The sequence below is a fragment of the Microcebus murinus genome, chromosome 19 (genome assembly GCF_040939455.1).
Source record: "Microcebus murinus isolate Inina chromosome 19, M.murinus_Inina_mat1.0, whole genome shotgun sequence".
NCBI classification, from domain to species: domain Eukaryota; kingdom Metazoa; phylum Chordata; class Mammalia; order Primates; family Cheirogaleidae; genus Microcebus; species Microcebus murinus.
The window spans coordinates 39809519-39833014 of NC_134122.1; the positions used below are offsets into that span (position 1 = coordinate 39809519).

At 50.7% G+C, this 23496-nt stretch overlaps 1 protein-coding gene across 1 annotated transcript in view; it reads right to left on the bottom strand.

Annotated features, from left to right (window-relative positions):
- Positions 1 to 4132: 4132 nt before the first annotated feature.
- The window catches only part of PGBD5 (piggyBac transposable element derived 5), an 81797-nt gene continuing 62433 nt past the window's right edge, over positions 4133 to 23496 (bottom strand). Inside the window, exons 4-7 of the mRNA XM_075995453.1 lie at positions 14638 to 14818; positions 11485 to 11682; positions 7237 to 7342; positions 4133 to 5868 (exon numbers count right to left, since the gene is read on the bottom strand). Of these exons, the coding sequence (XP_075851568.1) occupies positions 5673 to 5868; positions 7237 to 7342; positions 11485 to 11682; positions 14638 to 14818 (681 nt within the window). The 3' untranslated portion in view covers positions 4133 to 5672. The remainder of the gene's footprint in view (positions 5869 to 7236; positions 7343 to 11484; positions 11683 to 14637; positions 14819 to 23496) is intronic.

Consider the following 23496-nt stretch of genomic DNA (forward strand, 5'->3'; position numbering starts at 1 on the left):
AGCCGGGCATGGTGGTGCATGCCTGTAGTCCCAGCTACTCGGGAGGCTGAGGCAGCAGGATTGCTTGAGCCCAGGAGTTTGAGGTTGCTGTGAGCTAGGCTGACGCCACGGCACTCACTCTAGCCTGGACAACAAAGCGAGACTGTGTCTCAAAAAAAAAAAAAAAAAAAAAAAAAAAATCCTTTAAAAAAGAAAAAAAAAAATCCTGAAACTCCAGATCTTCAATTTATACAGAAAAAAAAAAAAGTATACAATTATTCTGGGTCCATCTTTCTAACCTATTGAAATAACAGAGACCCCATCCCTTCTTCCCCTGCATGTGTTCATGCCTTCTACGGTCTCCTCCCTGGGAGGAAGCTCTCAAGGGGGAAGTGGGATGAGTCTTTGACAAGACAGCAACGTCTAGGGAAAGGACCAATCCAAAAGATAAAAATTTCACCTGCCCAATTTTTTTTTTTTACCCGATTTTTTTTTTTTTTTTACCACTACCTTTGCCAATGCTGCAGCTCGCTCTTAGCAGAGAAAGGTGGCATGCTAGACATTTACTGGGGACAAGGAAACCCAACGCCACCTGGGAGCAAGGGAGCCCTCGCACTGATTGGCAGGCTGAAGGAGGTCAGTAACCTGGTTCCCGGGGAAAAAACAGAACCAAGTATAAGCCACTGGTGAAAGGAATAACATTTTGCAACTTATTAGTATTTATGAGATGAACTTCTCATTTTAGCTTGGGTATGGGAGAGCGGGGACCACGTTCTCCTTGCCACGTCTGGTGGCAGGTGCTTCTCCAGCACGCAGACTCACGTGGCTCGCAAGGCCAGCTGCCAGGTTGGCAAGTCCTGGTCACGCGTGGTCTGGCTGCAGCGCCTTGCGGAGGCTTGGACTTGCTTTCTCGGGGACGAGCTGAGCCAGGTGCGTGCGAGGGGTGCCAAGGGAAGGTGTTCTCGTTCCAGAGGGTGAGGGCGCTGCTGGATTCAGCCCCCTGCCACCTCCTCCCCACGTGGTCCTGGCCCCTCAGTTATATCTGTTCGTAGAGTAGCTAGCGAAGATGAGAACAGACAACCAAACACCTTACGGGCATCTCTTCTTTAAGAAGACCTAGACGCGGGGATACACTGAAAGGCAAATGTGCTTCATGCCCACAGATGTGGAGAAGCGGCAGGAGCGATTCACATACGGCAGCCACCAGCACCAGCCACGCCGGCCTGTACCCAGGGAGGCTCCAGGTTCCCACCGGACAGAGGTGAGAGCCAGACTGTGGGGAGATGGGGAGTGGCCCAGGCTCCGGGAGGGAGGGACACACGGACACCCGCTAACGGGCAGACACCAGTGGACAGCTGCCCGGCCAGAGGGTGACTGACACATGCCCACCTGCTGCTGGTTTATGGCCATGGCTCTGAGTGCCACTGTGGTACCTGATATTCCATTCTTTTCATTTTGGGAGAGAATGACATACTTAGAAGTTTTAGAAGTACTTTCAAAGATGACACACACACAGAGAAGCCACGCTGAGAAAAGGATTAAATAATGGAGTCAAAAGGGAGAAGTCTTAGCAACATTCCCAGGGAAGATAGAAGGTGTTTGGGACGACAGCCAAGCCGCGTGGTTGACCCAGGGGCCCTGACAGGGGTCTTTCTTCACAGATGGAACCCTTGCCAAAGCAGGCCTCGGCGGCCACTGTGAGAAGGGTGCTGGGGACATCTTCCCTGGTAATGACGACATTGGGAGGTTCTTTCCTCTGGTCCTCCAAGTACACAGGCCACAGCTTCCTACGCCCAGGACTTCTGACGAGCCCTTGCTTGAGGAAGAGGGATGGAACCGGAACCAGAACCGGAAGCTGGTGAGTAGTGAAGACTTGAGAAAGTCTAACCGTGGCATTTGGGGAACAGCCACTCTGGCCCAGATCGCGGGACGCCGTGGTGAGATCCCACGGCTGGACACCCGACCCCCTTCCCTGGTGCCGTGACATGGGGCTGTCTGGGGAGGGAAGCCTGGCTATTCCATCTCAGGGCCACCGCAGCTAAGGACTTGTCCCCATCTAAGTGTCCTCTGAGATAGCGACTCCCTGCCAGGTACACTCGGGTGTCATTAGTTGTTACGGCCCCAAACACCCCCTCAGTCTAGGTAAGAACTTGGGCGGAAAGCGACAGCGTGGAGCTTACGGTCATTTGCAATGTTTGGATCAGAAGAGAGGCTTGGGCTCCTTTCTGTAAGGCTCTGGAAAGGTGAAGACCCCCTCCAAGGGTCCTACAAGCATCAGGGATGAGACTCCCCATCCTCCTGATGGACCCGGAGAGCCAGTGCCTACGGCAGCCTGGGCGTGAGACTCGTCCCCTTAGCTGGCTCACCAGGCCAGCCACTGGACCTGTCCCCATGCCATTTCTCCACCTGTAGCCCGGGGCGAGGACAGCAGTGCCTACGTCGTTGGGGTCCCCATGAAGAGGGAAGCTCCGGTGGGGGGGAGCACCGCTCTGAAACATGTGACGACTGTGGCCGACAGGCTTCCATGTGGCTCAGACACGGGAGCTGTGGTCGATGAGTTGCATGGGGGGAGGTGACACGTCAGGGAGGTGAGTACACCTACAGTCACCTTTCTCCCTCCTCATCATCAGTGTGTCACTGACATGTTCTCATCCTAGTTTCCGGGGCCTGTGGGGAATGTTTTGCTCCATGAACGCAGCATGGGGATAGCCATGGAGGCTGGAGAAGTTGTGCTCCTCACGACCACGTGGGTCTGCCTGGCACCCCTGACCTGGTGCTCGGTGACCCCTCTCATCATCAGACACTACGGCTGGGTCCTCGAGGAGGAGGTGGTGTATAGGTCACACGCAAAGGACTCAGAACCTTCCGGGCCCTGTCCTGAGGGCCTGTGATCGTCCTGCCTCTGGCACACTGCACAGTCAATTCAATTTTGGTGGCCAGGCCCTGTCTAATTTATTTGGTAAACTGAATGTCTTTGCTTAGAATGACTCAAGACTCCCCCATGTGACTCGCCTGAGTTTCGGAAGATGACCCGAGCATAGTGTTTCATTGGCCACAGGGAGACGGCGTTCAAATTGAGGCTCTTTAGGGAACAGAGCGAGGGAAGGAGATGATGCGAGTCACATGTGGAACCCGATAAAGGCAGCGGCAAACCCAAGCAGAAATTCACCCGTCTAGGTTTGGCTAAGAATGACCTCACCCGATCCTGCACACAGCTGTGGCCACCGCGCTGTCTCTTAAACCATGCAAAGCTGACTGCAGGTGTGGTCTGATGGGGGATGTCTCTGGAGAAGATTGGAAGCTTTTGCTGGTGTTCGGTTTTGCATAAAGGTTGGGAGCTCACTGTTCTTTCTTTTCCAGGCACCTCACAGGGGCTTAGTTTGTCACAGTGGCAGGACCTGAGCGGGAAGGCTGCCACCAGCCATGGGATGCAAAAGTGCCCACTGGCTTCAGTCATATTGGGCCCTCTCTCATGAGAGCCACTTTCTGGGTCCTCTCTGGTCCCCAGGGATGGCCGGCTACTGAACAAGCCGCTCCGTGTCAACCCCAGGGAGAGAGACCGGAGCCAGGTGAATTTCAATTCCTAAAGGGGACGCCACATCACAGCTGCAAGGTAAGGTCATGGCCCCTGGAGGTTTCCCAATCAGTCCTACCTGTGTGCTGTCCTCCTGGGGGTGGGGGTGGGGGTGTGAGAGAAACTCTTCTCTACCGACAACACGCCCCGTGAGCCTGACACGGTCTCGCCTGGACCAGCTGAATGGCTTTTTCTAGCACTTACCAGAAGACAGGTGGCTACCACTTTAGAAATACAGCACTGAAATTGTGTGATTACTTGGGAATGCGACATCACCCACTGCCCTGTCAGAACAGTGTCTCTTCCTGCTAATTTGGAACAACACGACACAACCCGGAAGGAAAGAAGCTAGAAGGTAGGCCCGGCAGTTTTTCAAAGAAACAGGTGCCTCAAATACAACTGTACTCATAGAACTACAGCATCAGTATGTATTTCTATGAGTCAAAACCTAGCTGAATTTCTTTTATAATCTGCTCAGTGATTCAACATACCGAGAACAGTAAATCAAGTCTTAAAAATAGCAGCCTGTATGTTTGTTCCCTGACCTTTAAAAAAAAAAATTCACATGTTAACAAAGAATCAACATCTAAATAGACTTTTATTTTTACTTGTTTGGACAGAAAAGAAAATTCATCGGCTTTCATTAGAGTCTCCCTAAAGTGTTGGAAACACATTAAACTCAGAAATAGTGAACCTTGTAGAAAAGCATCACAAATTAAAAATATATTTCTCCATGTGGTAAAAGTGCTTTCAATCCAATTTTAAAGGGCATAGCAAAGGTGTCTCGAGACACCTTCTCCAAAATTTGGCCTACAGTCGTGGCGTGGAAATAAAACCACAGGGGGAGGGGGATCGTCATGAACTAGAGGACAGAAATGACGTGGGGTCCGGGAGCATGCGGACAGCAACACTTCTTTAACGAGTGTGGACGAGGAAAAAAAAGTCCCAAAGCCTGAGTAGAATAGATTTGCATTTGTAAAAATGAGGTGCTTACATAAAGTAGTGGGTTGGAAGGAGAACGGGTAATTCCGGAAATTACTTGTTTCTCGTCTGTGGGGACAGTCAGACGTGCTGAGGTTTCCACGGAGAGGCATAAACCTTGTTTCACAAAGAGCCGCAGATGTTTCCAGGTGGTGAACGGGGCCCTGGCTTCCGGCTGCTGGGCACGCGGTCTTTTCCGTCCCGCTCAGGTGAGCAAGTCCCCGGCCCCCATTTCAATCCCATCGCAAGACCGGCTACACCATCCTGGGGGACGCTCAGAGCGGCAAACGCTGCCAGGGCTGGTGCACACGGAGGGGGGACAGGGAGCAAACGGTCACCGGTCACTGTAGAGAGTTTTGTCTGTTTAGCAATGCTACATATTTCTCAAAACAAGTAATTCTGCCAGGGATGACGGAGCCTGTGACAAGCCTCCGCGGAGCACAGCCACGTCTGTTCTGGGAACGAGCTGCCCTCCCGGGCCGGCCACAGGCCGAACACGGAGGTGTGTGATCATGCAAGGAGCCATGACTGGGGCTGGAGGGTGGAGATGGCGAGGGGGAGGGGGGACATCTGCCTTTTACATTAGATCTGAAGCAACAGTAAGAAAATAACCTGAAGATATATTTAAAAATAAAAAATAGCATCACCCTTCACTGTAACTCTTTTGGCGTTTCCCTTTCCCCCCACCCACACAGAGGAAAAGGAGCAGGAAGGCCTCACTCAGTCCCGAATTTCAGCACTGCGCACCCAGGCTGCGTTTCTTCTAAGAGACCCGTCAGAAGCTGCTGGAAGCCCCCGTGGCCTCCCCGCTACACCTCAGAACTGCCTTAACCGTGCAGAGCCAATCCCTGCTTGCTTCCTCCACCTTGAACTTGAACCCCGACTCCAATCTCCTTGGATCTGCACGAAGCAGGCATCTCTCTCGGAACACGCTGCAGCTCATCCTCTCGCGGTGCCTTCGCTGAGAGCTGAGGTTGGCCTGCAGGTCTCACGGGTGGCGCGAGAGACCCTGCGCTGGGGACCTGGGTGCGGCCCACACCAGGGTGTTTCCACGTCTCTGGCCGGGCAGGTGGGCTCAACCGGCTCTCCTCCTCTTCCTCGACCTGGTCCCTGCCAGCCCGGGCCGGCACCCCCAGCATCAGTGGGTGGGCAAGGCGTCCTCCAAGCCCAGCAGCTCTCTGACGAGTCTCTCTCCGAACTGCGCCCGGCTGTACCTGGTCACGTGGTAGGCGTCCGACATCTTGTACAGGATGTAGGCGTTGTTGACGGCGATGCTGACGGCAAACCAGAAGACCTGTTGCCAGGTCTTGCTTGGTTTGTGAGAGATGAAATACCTGTGGGCAAGGGAAGAGAAAGGCTGCAGGATGGCCCACGGGCACCTGGGACACATGGATGCCACAGTGGGTGGGAGGCGTGCTTGGCGGGGTTGGGGGGCTCTGCCACAGTGAACGCTGTTTAAGACAACGGAAATGAAAACAGCTCCTCTCAAAGGATCAGAGGGGAAGACTGGATGCTGCAGCCCAGGTGGTATGCAAGCCTTGGCCAGCTGCCCGAGCTTCCCTGCTTGCTAACTGCCCTTCTCAGGCTGTGTTCTATGCACGCTGAACTTCCACTTCCCCAAGGTCAAGCCCTTCCCGGGCTCCAGGTCCCTGTAATGTACTTCCTTGCTCCAGAGCAAGCCTTCCCCACCCCCACCTTCCCTTTAGATCAAGGTACAGAGGTCCCGGTTCAGGGAAGCTGGCTCGGACCCTGAGGCTGACTCTGAGGACGCTGCTGCTCTTGGGAGAACCCATCCAGGACTCGCTCGCCGTCCGCAATCACTTTCTTTGCAGCAGCCTCCTGGAACTAGCAAGGGGCTGGTACCTAACAGGTGTTCAGTGAACCAAGTGCTGGTGTCTTTGTAACAGCCTCCTGGAACTGAGCAATGTGCGGGGACGAGGTGGGTGTTCAGTAAGACTTGTTCCGTGAATCCCTAAGGAGCGGGGCCACCTTGCACATGCAGGCTGAGTTTTCCAGGGAGAACCAGCCCCCTGTTTTTCCTCTTCACCATGAAAAAGGCCGGGAAACATTGTCTCAGTCTTCTTTGAGGCTGACCTATGTCTAATTTTGAGTTGGTTCAACCCTGGTCTCTGTTGTGAGGCTCAATCCTTGTGATTTAATAGTCATACTCATTTTCTGAGTTCCTGTCAGGGCTGTTACGACACTCAGCCAGGGACGGCATCATGGGTGCATGTACATCCCACACCTGCACGCTGTCTATATCATGTGCACATGCGCATAGTAGGTGTATATTTAACATGAGGCCGTACCTGGACCTCAGGAGGAATCATATTTGAGAAACTGAGGAGCCAGAGCTGGGACACACACGCTCAGGGTAAGAACACCTGGGCTGATGCTAGTGTGTTAGGGGCATGGGGGGCTAGGGTCTGAGCTGGCTATTGAGAGACACCATGACTTAGATAAGTAGAGGGAAGGGCACTTTTGGGCAAAGGGAATGTTAACCTGGAGCAGGGAGAGTGGAGAGGCAGAGGACTTCCAGGTGAGGCCAGGTATGTACTGGTGGAGCTGGGAAGGCCAGGATGAGGGCTCAGGATTCAGGTCCTTCATCCTTCAGTTCTCAAACTGGGGAAGCTAACGACCACCTACTAACGCATCTATCCTGTGTCCCGCGCAGCTACGAGACCGCGTCTGTGGTCACTTACTTGCTGTACTTGTCATCGTATCTGCAGATGTAGCTAAGGTGAGCAGCAAACGCCTCCACGGCCAGCGGGCAGGGGATCTCCCCACTCTTCCTCTTGATGATGACTCCTGCAGGGGGGGAGAGAAGGTGAAGGCCCTGCCCCAACTGCTGCCTCCAAACGCCCGTCTTCATCCAGCCTGGCTGCCCCGACTTGAAATAAGGAGCAGAAGGTGGGGGGAAGAACTAGCAGGACCAGCCACCAGATGCTTCAGAGGACTTGAGGAAAACCTCAAAGACAGGCAAGTGCAAAGGTGTGCGCCGGCTGAGACAGTACCCTGAGTCACAGGTGGCACAGAGTGTACAGGGTCGTGACAGGTGGCTCTGGGAGGCACAGGGCAGGGTGCTGCACCTGGATGGGGGTGAAGGGGGGGGGACACAGGACTCACGCTTCTCCCTCCCTTCTGCCAGGCTGGGGGAGGTGGTGCTGGGAAGAGCAGGAGGCGGCCGAGGTCAGGGGGCACCGAGGAATCATTTCCATCTGCTTCCATCAAAGCCAACAGGTGGCTTTAGAGGCTCAGCAGAACCAGGAGGTTGCCCTCCCTTCCCTTCCATGCCTCCCAGGACTTTGGGGTGTATGTGGGAGTCCCAGGGGCCCAGCCAGGGACACAGCAAGACTCATGAATCCCACCAGCAGGGCCTGGGGAACCACTGGGAACCGATTAGCCTCCTCTTGCTGTTGCCCACGGTCCCAGCAGCAGATGGAAAAGGATCCATTTAAGCACGGCTGGGGTTGACCTCCCGTTTCCTCCGACAGCCCACTCGCCCAGCATGATGAGGTCACAGGTACCGTGCCATCTTTTGGCACTTTTTAGAGATTAGTTCACAGGATTGTGAACTTTCACTTAACTGGACAAGGTCAAAGTAAAATGGCCATGTCCCTGCAGGCCCCCATGCCATCTGGGGCCAGCCCCTCTCACTGAGGGGCATCAGGTGACATGCCAGAGGGCCACAGTGCCCATGCCATGAGCTTGAAACATTGGAAATGCTAACGAGAGGGTACTGACAGTTGACTTCACAATCGACAATGACATGCACGTCATCCACAAATTCACACGTTTATTTATATTCATTATATATATTCACACATTTATATTCATAGCAGGCATTTATACGCATGTCTGTCTTCTCTGTGGCTCTCTGTCACACTGTAGATCTCCATGGCTGTGTCCTCTCACTCTAGCAGCCGTTGTGTCCACCGCCTTCCTTAGCTTTCGGTGGCTTGGCTGACACCCTTGCCACCGTTCTGCAAGCCTGAATGGACGCCTCCAGACCTGACTCACATTCATACGCAGACGTGTCCTGCATTCTCATCGGGCTTAGTGAATCTGAATCTTACATGGGCAAAGACCCCAGCGGGCAGAAGACAGACTCAAAATGGATTTTGGAAGAAAAGCAAAAGGGTCTGGCTCACAGCACACAAGCCCCTTGACGTGTGACAGCATTTAATTTTGAAAAAGCTTGTGTCTATGCTCACGTTCTATGGAAGAAGGCTCATGTTCCCCTAGAACCTGGAGTGAAGAATGAGAAACCAATTCCTGAAATGTTCACACCTAGTTATCCCTTTTCTAAGGTTGGAAATTCTGCGCAACCTCAAGAAGAGCACACGTGGTCGTAATAGCACAGAACGTAACACAAAGCTGAGAAAGCCGTCTTTAGACTCTATGGGGTTTCAGTTTATCACCTGCGCGACATTTAAGATAAGTAGAGAAAGGGTGAATGGTTGGACAAATGTTTCAGGCACAGAGGAGGGGTTGCTTGGTCAACCCACCCTGGCCACTTGGCATCATATGGGCTTTGACCCATTGTTGCTGTTATGTGCTAAGTGAATTTGAAGTGGATTATAGTGATGAGTACGAACTCACACCATAAACCAACCCCATGAATGAACACTTATCTGGCCTTGGCACCAAGGAGAGACTTTTACATTATGACAGCAGCAAAAATGATCAACAGATCTGCCAATGTGCAAATGGAAAACTTTTTATGTTAAAAAATACTCCTCATAAGTAAAAAACAAAAGGAAAATGCAGAAAATTTGCTTTCAAGTTAAAGAGAAAAAGACACATACTTCAGAAGCAAATTGTAAAGAACATAAACACATGGAGAGATCTGCTCCACCTCACCCACAGCCTCAGCAATTTCTATTTAAAAATTTGGAGCATTTTCACCTGTCATATTGACAAATTTAAACAAGAAATATGCAGCGCTGGTGAAGCCGGGGGACGCCAGTCCCTGGCGACCCAGTGCAATGGCAGGAAGCACAACCTGCAGCGGCACAGCACAGACCTAACGATGTTCCTCCCCTTTGGCGCGGCGCTTCCACTTTTAGATTTATCTCGAGGAAATAGTCAAAGATGTACCCGAAGATTGATGTGCGAAGACACTTGCTGTAGTCAATCATATCGTGAAAACTCGCCACTAGGGGAGTAGGTGGAGATTACGGCACGTCTAAAAGGAGGGAGTCCTAGGTGGTCTTTTGAAAATCACATTTTTACAGTGCACTAAGAAGAAAACTCTCCCTCTTTACTAAAGAAGGGAAAGAACTCTAAGATGTGAACTAGAAAAAGGATTTCCAGGGCAGAGGGCAGTGGTGGATCTCATCCTCCCCTGGGCGGTTCCTGCCTGGGTCTAGCCACGCCCGGCCTGCGCTCACCTGAGTGTGGACTTCCCCGAGGGGGCTTTCTGGAGGCAGGTGGGGTGGGAGGAGGCAGTGATGCTGGGGAAATGCTCCCTAGGATTTAGGATTTGGGACTTTGTGGTGTCAGTAGAGTACTTTGGGACTGACAGTTGTAACCACATTAAATACAAACACTGAATTTCAGTGGATTTAGACATCAGCCCCCAAAGCTTTCTCTGCTCCCCCATCAGCCCTCCTTACTTGTCCCCCATCCCTCAGACTGGGGTAAAGCCTACTCCATGCTTCCTTCCGACAGTCCAGACGCTTGCTTTTCTCTCCAGTGCATTATTAAGCTCTGGTGAGTGCAACGTCCGGCTTTGGGATGCCTTTTCAGAGGCCATCCCATAAGTCGGTGGGAATCGGCTCTTGTCCCCAACTCCCAAACATGCTCCCTGCAATTCCCTTGACCTGCACTGCGGCCTCGGCCACCGAAGTCTTGGGGGTCCAATCCAAACTCTGCCTTCAGCGTGCGAGGCCAACTCTGGACCGACCTTCTAAGGGCCTTGGACACAGCTGTCACGGGTGCCAGCTCTGGCAGCCTCCAAATCTCCGCAGGGTGAGGACAGCCACCTGCTGGAGTCCCTCGTTCACCATCTCCAATGTAAGGCAATGTAAGTGTGTGAGGAAGGATGGGAATAAGCGGACAACGTTCATTAAACACACACACTGCACCATGGAAATACATACACCATGCACACACAACATATGTACACACACCATATCACAGAAATATATACACCACACGACACCCCCCCCTGCATGCACACACACCTCAGACACACACCATGCAAACTTACACATACCACACATATACATACATAGCACACTATGCAAACTTACACAACACATGCACGAGTGCACACACACACACACCTCTGAGCCCCTTGAAACAGTGTTCCCTGAAGGTACCTTCCGGTAAAGGCAGGCAAGAGGCTGCTCATCTACACTATGCGATTGTAACTATTTCTAAAATGCCCCTTTGTCCTTTCAGTCTTCTTTTCAGCATTTTCTCAATGTTTTTGCTACAGGTTCCTTTAAATATAGACTCCTCGCTAAATAAGTCCCTTTGTTTGGGACCGGATTTTAAATCCAAAGAAAATTAATGAAGAAATCAAAAGACCTGTCGACAAACCAGACAACCAGGTGCTTATCTTCCAAGGAAGACACTGAAAGGTAAGAACAGATTTTTCCCTCCCATCAGGATAATTTTTCGCAGAATCCCAGAGGATGACGTGAAATGTCACTCAAACGCAGCCAATTATCACTCCCTGTGTACAACCTGGGGGCTACAGAAGCTGCATAAGTCACCTGCAAGCCCCGTCAGCCTGGCATCTTTGACCGCTCACGAGTGACGGAGCAAAGGGCTCAGGAAGCTCCGTCCTTGCTGTCCTGTTGTTAGCACCGACCCAGAGCTGATGAATGACCGAGGCTGGCCCGACCTCAGAGCCGCACAGCCGACAGCGGACTTCCCACTCCCCCCATCTCAGCCAGGCTCACTGAACCTCCCTGACACCAACGCGGGTCTGCACTCACCTTGCTGCACGGGGGAGTAGGCGTTGGTCAGGAAGCGGAAGTGTCCCTTGTTGTACCAGCAGATCAGGGACATGTTCCCCTTCATCTTGATGTGGTACTGGCCCCGGGCCGGCGGGGTGGCCGGGTTGGTCAGCATGGACAGCGGGAGGCCGGTGCAGTCGCTCTTCCTGGAGCTGAGCAGGCCGCAGCAGTAAATCTCTGCGGGGAGAGGGACACAGAGTCACACACATGCCACCGTCAGAGATGCCAGCGGCTCCCAGCCCCGTGCTTCCCCAAGGAAAGGACCGGAGTGCCCCAGCCTGAGGCTGATGCTTGGGAGACGGGTCCTCTAGCAGTGCCTCTAGAGGAGACAGCTGAAGTTGTGGGGTCTTTTATCCCTCTACTGTCTCCCCGGGTGACAATCTCCCCAGGTTCTTTCACAAGCACACACGGTGTACGAAGTTCGCGTGTGAGGCCGTAGGACAAGCAATGGGTCCACAGCACAACAGCGGCTCTCGTTAGAGCGTTTGTTAGGGGCCAGCACACGCACCCATCACCCCATCTACTTGCAGAAACTTCTGCGCTCGGGAGGTTACAGCACGCACGGAGACCGAGGCCGCCCAGGCTCACAGCTGGGAGGGCAAAGACAGGCACGGAGGCCAGGTGTGCCTTGATGTCCAGGCCTCGCTATGGTGGTCACCCTGACAGCCTCACCAAGACCCGGCCAGTCCACACAGCACCAGGAAATTGTGTCTGACGGAAACCCCTTTTCAGAAAGTGAAATGCAAGAGGGAGAATCATCAGACGATATGGACGAAAGCAAGTGTTCTTTCTGCAGGTGGGCGGAGAGCTCCCTGAGGGACGAGGAGTTGGGACTTGGCTTCTCAGAGCCGGAGATTCTCGCAGGGTGGAAGGTGGCTCACAGGGACCAGTATGAACAAACCCAGCTAGGACTCACTGGACGCCCCCTTCATGGGCCTGCCCCAGCCTGCCAGGCCACCAGTCACGCTGCCTGCCCAGAGGAGGTATGGGGACCGTGGGGACAGGCTCCTGCCCTCTCAGCTGAGGACCGACAGTGCCATCAGTCACCTGAGCACACTGTGTACGCCCTGTGAACGCTTTCCACATTACTGTGTCTCCGCCCCGCACTGGAAGGACAATGGGACAAATCCTTTCCCTCTTCCAATTCCTCCTCTTAGAGCCCCTGCCCTGCGTGCGGCGGCCGGCACGCTCGAGTGTGCTGGGAAGAAGAGGCCTCCCTGCGTCTTGTAACTCTGCTCCCAGCAGTTGGATGGGACCACCCAAACTAATCTCGAGATTTAAAAAGAAGACAATCTGTTTTTTAAAATGGGGAGGATTATGTGAACAAGAATAAGAATGTTTTGAATCGCCCATCTGGGGCTCAGTCTACTCTACCAGCCGCATTTTCACGGGAGGGAGAGAAGAACATGCAGGCAGCACTCTGAGTTTTCCTGCATCTATCCCTACGGGAAAACGGGTTATTCTGAGTGTCCTTTCCGGCTCTTATTTCACAAAGTAGGCTGTGTGCGCCCTCGGAGAGACAACCAGACTCTCTCACTGTGACATTTTTCCTTGACCCCGGCTGCCCGTAGAACCCCAGGGTGGGCGCGGCCCTCAGTGACCCCCACTCGGGCAGGATGAACAAACCACCTCCCTCCTTCCTTGCAGAGGAAGCACGTGGCACCCTGTGTGAGGCGCTTAATAACTTTAGATGCTTCTAAAAATAGGCAAGGAGATCTTTTTAATCTATTACCTAACCTCTCGGGGGAAAAAAAAATCCAAATTCCCTGTCTATTTTCTTCCAGCTAGAAGATTCTCTCTCTTTCCCCAAAGTCCCTGAACCAGGGAGTGTCCCCTTCTCCTGGGAATCACAGGAGCAGCAGCCCAGTTCTCTGGGAAGCAGGACCGATGGCCCAGGAAAGTCCTCTGGCATCCCCAAATTTCCTTCCTCCAGGAGGCTGTCTGCACGACATTAACTCCACCACATGCACACGCACACACATGCATGATGAGCTGCCACAGAACACACCACTGGCTCCTGCTCCAGGGCGTAGGCCCTATAACACGAGCGCTACCAGGGGCTGCATCGCCATGCGCGCTGCACCTGCACGCAGGCTCACGCAAGCAGGTAGGAGAGGGCAGCAGCCCCAGTTCTCACCACATGCCTGAACACAGAGAACCCACCGTTCTTCCAAAGTGACTGGTTAATGTGCATGAGGGCCAATTTTCTCTAACTTGACTTCCATGGTCCCTCTTCACACAGTCTGATCTCTCTACGCTTGATTCTTTCAACAAATATTGAGCTGTGCTGGGCACCAGCGTGCAGGTAAGTGATGCAGCCCAGGCCGGAAAGGAGCACAGAGCCCCGGGCCGCTTCCTCACCGTAGCTGCCAATGCCCCAGCACGTAAGCTGTCTGCTCCCTGTTGTTTAGCAGGGTCTGGTTCTAAAGCCAGATGTCAGGTCTGTGCTAGCAAAAGGTCTGCAATGCTAGTGGCTGCTGCAGATGACAGGGAGCTTTTTGTGCTTCCCCTGTGAGGACTGGACATAAATCCCCAGATGTAGGACAAAGAGACGAACGCAGCTTGCCACAGGGCTCTCTGACCTGGTCCTGATCTTCCTCCTCTGTAGTTACCATTTCTGCCAGAGCCATGGAGGGCCTGCCCAGTCTCTTTGCAATGAATGAACCAAGCATCTTAGAACCCAGGGACCCAAGACCTTTCTGAGGCCACTATGTCACTCCCTGTCTTCATGCAGTTCTTGTCCATCCACTGGGAAGGGGCCACATTACAGATGGTGGGTGAGTTCAGGAGACTTCCTAGAGCCTTGCTAGACAATGTGCCTAGGAATCTCAGGCTTGGCTGCAGCTTGACAACAAAGGACACACAAACAAGTGTCCTCAAGACTGGGCCTCGTGCCAACACATCCTCCAGGCTGTGAACCCACAACTCGCACACCTTGAGATCTCTAGTGCCCGGAGGGTCCTGGCACGCAGGGTGGCCGAGATGCACCTGTTCCCTCAAGGCAGGGCCGCCCGGCCTGGCATCGGGTGGTGTGTGCCGGCCCCGCCACACCTGCACCCCATCCAGACCTCTCCCACCACATCCCCAGGGCAGGCGGGGGCCCTGTTCCCACTGGCTCCACACTCAACAAACCTTGCTTCTCGAACTCTTCAAACAGGGTCAGGCTGGTGATGCTGGGCCCCGTGAAGATGATGTAGTTCTTGCCCGCCGCGTTCCGGCACAAGCTCCGGGCCACCATGCTGTGCAGCTGGGGCTTATTCTTCAGCGCGTCCAGGCCGTCCGGGCCCCCGCCCTCCTTCAGGTGGACGTAAATCTGGAACAGACACACATAGGTCAGGAGGCTAAAAGCTTGGGAAGCATGGGGCTCTGTCGTTAGGCCACAGGTCACCAGTAAGGCCACCCCGAAGCTCAGGTGGCTGGTGACTCAGCCCCAGAGACTTCCATCTGGACAGCCCGAAGCACAGAAGGAAGAGGACAAGCAGTTACAAGGGATGACGCCAGCAGGCCAGGTCTATGCAGACATAATCCCCAGTTCTGACACTCGAGAGAGACTTAAATTTGCTATAAACAAAAAGCCTAGCTCACCTGTTAGGAATATACTTGTCTGCACACTTTCCATTCGAACACAGCATTTTAATTTACAAAGCGTGTTCACAGAGACTGTTTGTTCTGTACGATGCCCTCCCCCCCCCCAAAAAAAGGCAGGCAGATTCACCTCACGGTGTAGCGGAGGAGACAGGATTGAGGGTTAAACATCCACCTGAGGGCTCAGGGCCAGCGAAGAGGACATACTAGACTTAGTAAGAAACTGAGTCTTTTGGGAAACTTCATAAAGTAAGCAATTTCTGAACTCTGTGTCCCGTGCTGCCCCCACGAACATCAGAGGGGCAGACACGGGAAAGGGAATGGATCCGAGAAGCTCCCGGTGCTCCCGATGGCTGATGGAGCCGTGAAAAATGAACCACGTGGGGGTTAACTGGCACCTCCTTTAGGGAGAACAGCCGTTCTCATGGAATGTTCTGGGTGCCTTTGCTGGCAGCAGTCCACAAGCTAATCGTGCTCCCCTGTGCCTGTCCCTGTGTTCGAGGAGCACTCTGACCCTCGCAGGGTGTCACTGCAAACCCTAACCATCCCGCAGGCTCAGACCAGCTACGTGAAAGGCTGGTCTGTGCAAAACGCCGGTGACGCCTCCACTGAGAGTCACGGAGGTGGGCCACATGGAGGACCCAGTTCATCAACTTGCACCTGTCCTTGGTCAAATGACTTTGGGGGATTCACTTGCAAAACATGGGCAACTGATGTTAAGGCAGAGGAGAGCGAGTGAGCGAAGGTCTAATTCTACAGCGGCTCCCAACACACGCCTGGGTGTCCTCCGGGGGAAGCGGCTCTCTGCCAGGCCATGGCTTGGTAGTGCCACACGATTTTGGAGACACCTCGGCAGATCTTCGGTGCTTTATTTGGGTCTCTGTGCCTTTTCCTGATATTACCTCACTTCCCAGAAGGAATCTCTTGATGGAGATTAAAACGTTGGTATTAAGAAGGCAACTGCCTCTGCCATGCGACCCCTCCCATCTTCAAAGCCAGCCAGAGACTTTTCTCCGAATCTCTCCCAAGCTTGCAATCTCTTTTCTGCCAGGAGTAGCCCAGTTCTTTTTAAGGGCTTACCTGGTTAGGTCGGGCCCACACGGGGTAATTTCCCTGCAACTGATTTAGGACCGTAATACACTTGCAAAATCAAAATCCTTTCATTGGTGTGTGTGCACACCAGCAGGCGGAAGTCTCATGAGTATCTTAAGTGTTCTGTCCCCCACACACTGGGCCACACTGCTTCCACACCAGGCACTTCCATGCACCTGGAAAACCCCAAACCCGTAGGTGACAAATGGAGTGCCCTCCCATCTCATTAACACCTTTCATACCACTCACGAGTTTTCTTGTGTTTCGAGCGCCATCTGTTATGGACCTTACATGTCAACACACTGTCTCATCCAATAGGGAGGGTGGAGCTTTACCGCCAAATTTGAAAATGAAAACATCAAGAATGAAGAAAGGTGACATAATATTTTCCAGAAAAGGCGATATTCTTCTCCTAGCATGGAAAGACAAGTGAGTTGTCTGAATGATATCAATGATCCATGACACTTTTGTCTCCACAGGAAAAAAAAAAAATAGAAAAACAGGAGAGGATATTGTAAAACCTGCCTGCATCAAGGAATACGATGCCCACATGAAAGGCACTGACCGTGCGGATCAGTTCCTTTCGTGCTGTTTCATTCTAAGGAAAACAATGAAATGGACAAAAAACCCCCAGTGCTGTACCTTATAAACTGTGGACTTTTCAATTCATTTAGAGTGTACAACGTCCTCAATCCACAAGCAAAAATGAAGTATAGTCTGTTGAGAACCAGAGACAGATCAGTCCAGCCCTTCCTTTGGGGGTGCAAAGAGAGCACCTTGTAAAGATCCACCCAACAGGTTGTTGAGTGATATGAAGCAGCATGAACCTATATGTATTCCAGCAAGTGAAAAAAAAAAATTTCCTATGAGAGCCTGCAGAGTTTGTGCCGCCCGTGGAAAAAGGAGCAAATCTAGATACTTATGTAAATTTTGTTTGGTCCCTCTCCATAGAGGAAAATGTTTTACGCAGTACCATACTTTAAAAAAGTACTAGGAACTTTAATTGTTTAACTAGTTGTTTAATTGTTTTTGTAAATAAAAGCATTATAATTATTGAAAAACAACACCTAAAATGCATTATGATCTGTAGTTATGATGATTTAAATAACGTGCAGTTTGCCCCAAAATGTGCGGTCCCTGGTGTATGTCTTAGAGATTTCTATGCGGTATGAAATGTGTTAAAACCAGCAGAGCAGAGGTGATGTCAATTATTAGTCCCTGGGAAACAGACGGATTTCAACGAACTTCCACAAAGACGAGCAGTGAACTACACCTTTCCTGCCCAAACACCCAGTGTTAGCGGGGATCTGGGGAAATGAGCACTGAGTTAATCTGATATAAACATGTATAATCTTTCCATAGGGAAATGTTGCCATATGAATCAAAAACCTTAAAGTACGGTCCTTGTGTAAAACAGTACAGAAGTTCCTCAAAAAATTAAATATAGAACAACCGTAATCCAGCAAACCCCCCCCCCTTCTGGGAAATGAAATTAGTATATGGAAGAAATGTCTGCACTCCCATGTTTACTGTGACATTATTCACAATAGCCAAGACATGGAATCAACCCAAGTGTCCATCGATGAACGAATGGATAAAGAAACTGTGGTGTATATATGTAGAGTGGAATACAATTAATTAAAAAGAAGGAAATCTTTTGCAACAACACAGACGAACTTGGAGGACATTAAGCTATGTGGAATAAGCCAGGCATAGAAAGCTAAATATTGTAATAACTCACTTCCATGTGGAATCTAAAAAACTTAACTCACAGAAGTAGAGAACAGAATGGGGTTTACCAGGGGCTAGGGGGGTGGAGGTGAGGCAGGGGAAGATGTTGGTCAAAGGATACAAAATTTCAGTTAGACAGGAGGAATAAGTTCAAGAGATCTACTGTACAACATGGTGACTATAGGCAATAACAATGTATTCTTGCAAATTGCCAAAAGAGTAGATTTTAAGTGTTCTGATCACAAAAAATAAGTATGTGATATAACACATATGTTAATTAGCTTGACTTAGCCATTTCACAATGTACACATACTTCAAAATATCATGTTGTACCTGTTACATATAATTTTTGTCAATTAAAAAGTTTAAAAAAACTTAGAAGATATTTATACTAGTTTACTCATAAGTTCTACTTTTAGGAGTTCAGCCCAAGATAATAATCAGAAATGTGCCAGAGGATTTATATATATAACCCCATGTCCATTCTACAGATTTTTATAATAGCAAAAAAGTTAGCAATGGCCTAATGAAGAGGAGACTGGTTAAAATTATATATGTAGGTATAATGGAATCTGGTACACTTTAAAAAAAATCATCATGTAGAAAAAATATTTAATAACATGGAAAAGGTTCACAGTATCCTTGGAAGTGAAGTAGCCAGATTATAAAATGGTTCAAATGTGTGTGTGTATGTGTTTATACATGTAATGTTGACTATATCTCAAGTGGCTATTTCTGAATAATAAGGTATTTACTGGAATTATAGATATTCTGGGCTTTTTATGTTTTTGATGCTAAATGTAGAATACAATTGAATCAGAAGACACACTAAATATAATTATAAAAGAACTTCCCTATCAGCATGACCCCAGTATAGGCATATTTGAGACTTGCAGTATCTAGGTGAGATGTCGTTAATGTGCACTGTGCTTATTAGCACATGCCTGCAGATGATGACAACTCTTAGAATGAGGGCAGCCTCTCCTTTCCTGAGATTAACACATTTTCCCTAATGCCAATGACAGGCAGCTGAGAGCTCATGACCCTGGGACATTCAGGCAGTCCTGCTGTGGGACCATCCTCGCATTACTCAGCCTCATGTGTCTGAACACCGGCATTTTTCCAGACTCCAGCCAGTCTCTTCCCATGGAGCAGACACTCAGCTGGGAGGTCACTGGAGAAGGGAACAGTCACTGAGCCAAAGGCCTACCTGTTCTTATTAGGGAAGCTGGAAGAAAGCTGTGGCCAAAAAGTGGCACCAGTGAGATTCCAAAGAGAGTCCCAAACTTGTGGTGCATATTAGTATAAAATAATGAGTTGGTTTTTTTTAGTGAATATAAAATAGAACCTACATTTAAATAAGTAACAAAAAAATGGTAACCTTGAAACCAGTCCCAGCTGAGGAGCATGGTTTAGAAAGAACTGTTAGTAGGGCAAACAAAATCTAGCCAAGAGAAGGCTTAGCCCAACAGGTGCTGCATGGTCTGATGGTCACCCGGGTCTAGCACCCCTAGGTCTTGGTTTGTTTTGAGTAACTTCAGCTGGTCTAGATGGCAATTTGTTTCCCTTAGGTAGGTGAGCAACCTTCAATGGAGTCTTACCCACCCATGCACCATGCTACGACTGCTAAAGACAGACCAAGGGTTGCGTTCAGATTCAAGACTACCCCCAAGAATCCTGTCAATAATTTGGGAAAAGGCAGCATCACTGGAAACCAACACTCACATTCAGACGCAGTGTTGGGTGTGTTCTACAAGAGCTCCCAAAAAACAATGCTGAAGGGAAACGCCATTCACCTGGGTGTGTCATTGCTTGCCAGTCTGCTAGTCTGCTTTTTAACACCTTAAGGACCGCTCATGAGTTTTCTCCTGTTTCGAGAGTCATCTGTTAAGGATCGCTCACAAGTTGTCTCGTTTTTCACTGTAGTTATGATGATTTAAATAACGTGCAGTTTGCTCAAAAACGTGCAGTCCCTGGAGGAGATTTCTATGCGGTACGAAATGTGTTAAAAAGTCAGATCTCTCCCTAGACACATTTTCAGAGAGAACCATCGTACTAAAACAGTTCTACCAACATGCACAGATACAGGTGACCTCCCATCACTAAGCAAAACGGAGTTTGCTACAGATACTTTTACTATCTGGGCTGCAGGCTTGGGTGACAAGTGACTTCATGGCAGGACAATGTACCTTTCGGTTGCCAAGCTTTTTACTCTTCCTAAGGAAGCTTTTCTTGCTCCTATGACTCCTTAATTTTTAAATACATAGATTTAGGAAAGTAGGGATGAAAGTTTACTGATATATGGTATGAAACTTTGCCCCAGGATGTTATTACTAATTACGACAGAAAGAATCTTAAGAAATACAGATTATAGTAGTTATACCCTGGGGGACACACACAACACACGACATTTATCTTAGCACTACTTCTGAAATGCCCCAAGACCCTGAGAGAGGCGGGACCTAGTTCATCTCTGCCCGCAACTTCTCAAGAAGACACCAGGGCCAGCTGCAGTAACTAAGGGACTCAGAGGTCATCAAGACACATCAGCTGATACTTCCACGAAGCTGTCACTAGAGTGCAGGTGGCCTCTTGACTCTCTAAAAGAAAGAACTGGAGAAAACCTTGTTCAGCTATCCTGGTCTTGACCAGTGGCCCTACTTCTCTTTCAGAACAAAGAGAATCAGGTTTCTCCACTGTTGGTACAGAGTGAATTTGGGGACATGGACACCACATATTAGGGACTGGTGGTCCTTGGCTTAGGACTTTCATTGCTAGCTGTGCAAGGAGCCGTGGGGAAATAGCACGAGAATGCGTGAATGGCATGCGCTGAAAGGATGCAGAATAAGATCATAGAGATATGTGTGGCTGTCCCCTGGGACATCTGCGTGGCACAGCTGTGAAATTCAAATGATATTCGCTCTCCACTAGAGGAACTGGAGATAGTGAGGGTGAGTGTGGGACCGGATAGGCACAAGCTCTGCCATTTACTGGCTTGTTGGACATGGAGCATGTCACTCAATTGCTCTGAGCCTTGGCTTCCTCATCTGGAGGGACAGTAACATCGTATGGACCTCACAGGGCCACTGCTTTTAGGTGGAGGTTGTGCACATAGAAGTGATTTTTTGATACAGCAAAGCTCTACACCTGCGCTGGCCAAGGTGATTACCTCTAGACACATGTGACTGTTTTAATTTACATTTAAATGAACTCAAATGAAACATTCAGTTTCTCAGCCACACTGGCCACACTGCAAGTAATCAATGGTCACATGAGGCTAGCGGCTGCTGTTGTGGAGAGTGCAGATATGAAACGCTTCCATCATCAGAGAGAGCCCTAATGGACGGTGTTTATGCCAGCCTTGATCATCAGCTGCAGTTTCCAGCAAAGTCTCTAAGCTGCTACTGCACTGACAACTTCGTCTCTCATGGCCCATTTCTCTCTCGTTGCCTCTCATCCTGACCATGACTGGGGAGAGCTGTGTGCTGAGTTTTCCGTGGCCCCTCTCCTTCCTAGCTGCACCGTCAGCGACACAGTGCTGCGGGGCCTTGCTCTCCAGCTGTCCCAAAGCTCAGAGCCTGGGGAGGCTCTTCCAAAGTGATGGGGTGGAGGAGGGCCAGATGCCAGCACGCTCGGGCTCTTTGCATTCACGTCAGTGCAGTTACAGAGTCTAAGTTCCTGGGGACGGGCTCAGAGTTTAGTCTGATCCAGGCAGGCCCTGCTGCCCTTATCTGGGCATTCATAATTTACTGTCATCTTTGAACCCCTATTTGATAAGGGGGCCTGGGAAGATCAACCCCATTCGGAAGACCAGGAAGGAAGGTGATTCTCAGCTACTTGTTCAAGGACACACAGAGAGGTCTCTGGTGTTGTCCTGTACCCCAGTCAATTCCACCCTGCAACATTACCACACCTGATGAGAAGGGATGGGATTTCACACCAGTGTCCTCTGCAAGGCACAATTAAACAAATGGACAAGTGTCCTGCCCCACCCGGCTTCCGACTGCACAAGCACAACTCACTCTAGCCAATCAACTCTGCTCTGACGCTCACTTTCAGACCTAATCTGGTTCGTTATACGCCAGGAGCAAATGATTTCCTTCACTTTGTATATATTTAAAAAAAAAAAAAAAGATTAAAATTCAAATAAGAGGGTAAAAACCCCTGTTGCGCAACTTCACCAAATTCCCTCAACATAAAAAGCACGAGGCTGTTCAGAAAGCACCCAGCCATGTAACTCGCTGCATCAGCAATGGCTGGATACTTTCTGGACAGCCCTCTATGTGTCAAAAAAAAGGAAACGAGTGACAGCTGATGCTAGAACATTATCCTACCAGCAGTCAAGCTGTATGAGAAAGAAATGTTTGGCTTTTTGTGTAAATTGGGAAAAGCTTCCTCCTTAGGGAGATAGCATAGACATGTGGTCAAGAGGGTGTCCAGGGCAGGAAACGCTGGTTTAACCCCACGGCTGCTGCTCTACACACGTGACCTTGGCAAGGGAGTCACCCGCTCCGTGCCTCAGTTTCCTCACTGAGAAACAGGGGCAGCGACACTACCTACACCTCAGAAGGCCGTTGTGCGGGGAAAGCGAATAATGCACGTTCGGTGCTTTAGCAAGCGCGGCGCCTGGCACACGGCAGAGCTCTGCAAACCACCCTTTCCCGAACGCCAGACGCTGGCAAGATCCACAGACCAGGCTGCAGAGAGGAATGCAGAGGGGCTCCCAGATCAGCTAGTTTGGCAACACGGGGTGCGTGGACCTCCTTCAGAGCACCCCTCACTGCCCGTCCATGATGCCCGCAGCGGGCAGGAAGCCGGGGTCCCTTGCTGAGTTTCCATCTCTAGTTCTCCCTTGTGAAGCCCACTCACTCCACAGCATGTCAATTCAGACAGTGAACCCAGAGCCCCTCCTCCACCGAGCAGGCGTGTCATCCAGAACATCTCTGCCCCTCCAGGGCACAACAGCCACCAACCCTCAGACGACAGGTCACCTCTGGGCGCTTCCCTGGCCACTGTTCCTCCGCCAGCTCCTTCTCAGTGCCGCCCACCTGCCGGCCCTCGCCGGAAACCCTAGGTCTCATGTTGCAGAGACAGGCGCCTAGCCCAGCACGATCCAACAGGAGAAACCTGCTCTTTTAGACCATTTTTATAAATTAGTGGACCTTTTTCTTCTCCCCCAGAGAATCACAGGGTTCCGTTAATCACCGAAGGTCAATAGAATGCCAACTAACCCGTTGGCCAATTTTTCCCACTGGCTTCTCCACCTTCTTGACATTGTAGAGCCTGAACAGCAGACGGTCCCCGTTTGGCCCACAGAAAGGTCACAAGGCTTCTAGGATGAGCAACCTTGACACCTCGAACTAAGGAATACCAATTGCCCAATTCCGTGACCTTTCCCCAACACTGGACGTTTCGTCCTTTGTATAAATCTCTCCTTTTAGTCCTCTTCTGCTTGCAGGGGAGCCGCAGATGAGGGGACCGGAGTGGAACCTTGGCTAGCTCCCCTGCTCATCCCTCTCTGCAAACAGGGCAAAGGGCTGGCGGGTGTGTTGGGGTCGGGGTCAGCTCTGAGCCGGCCTGTGA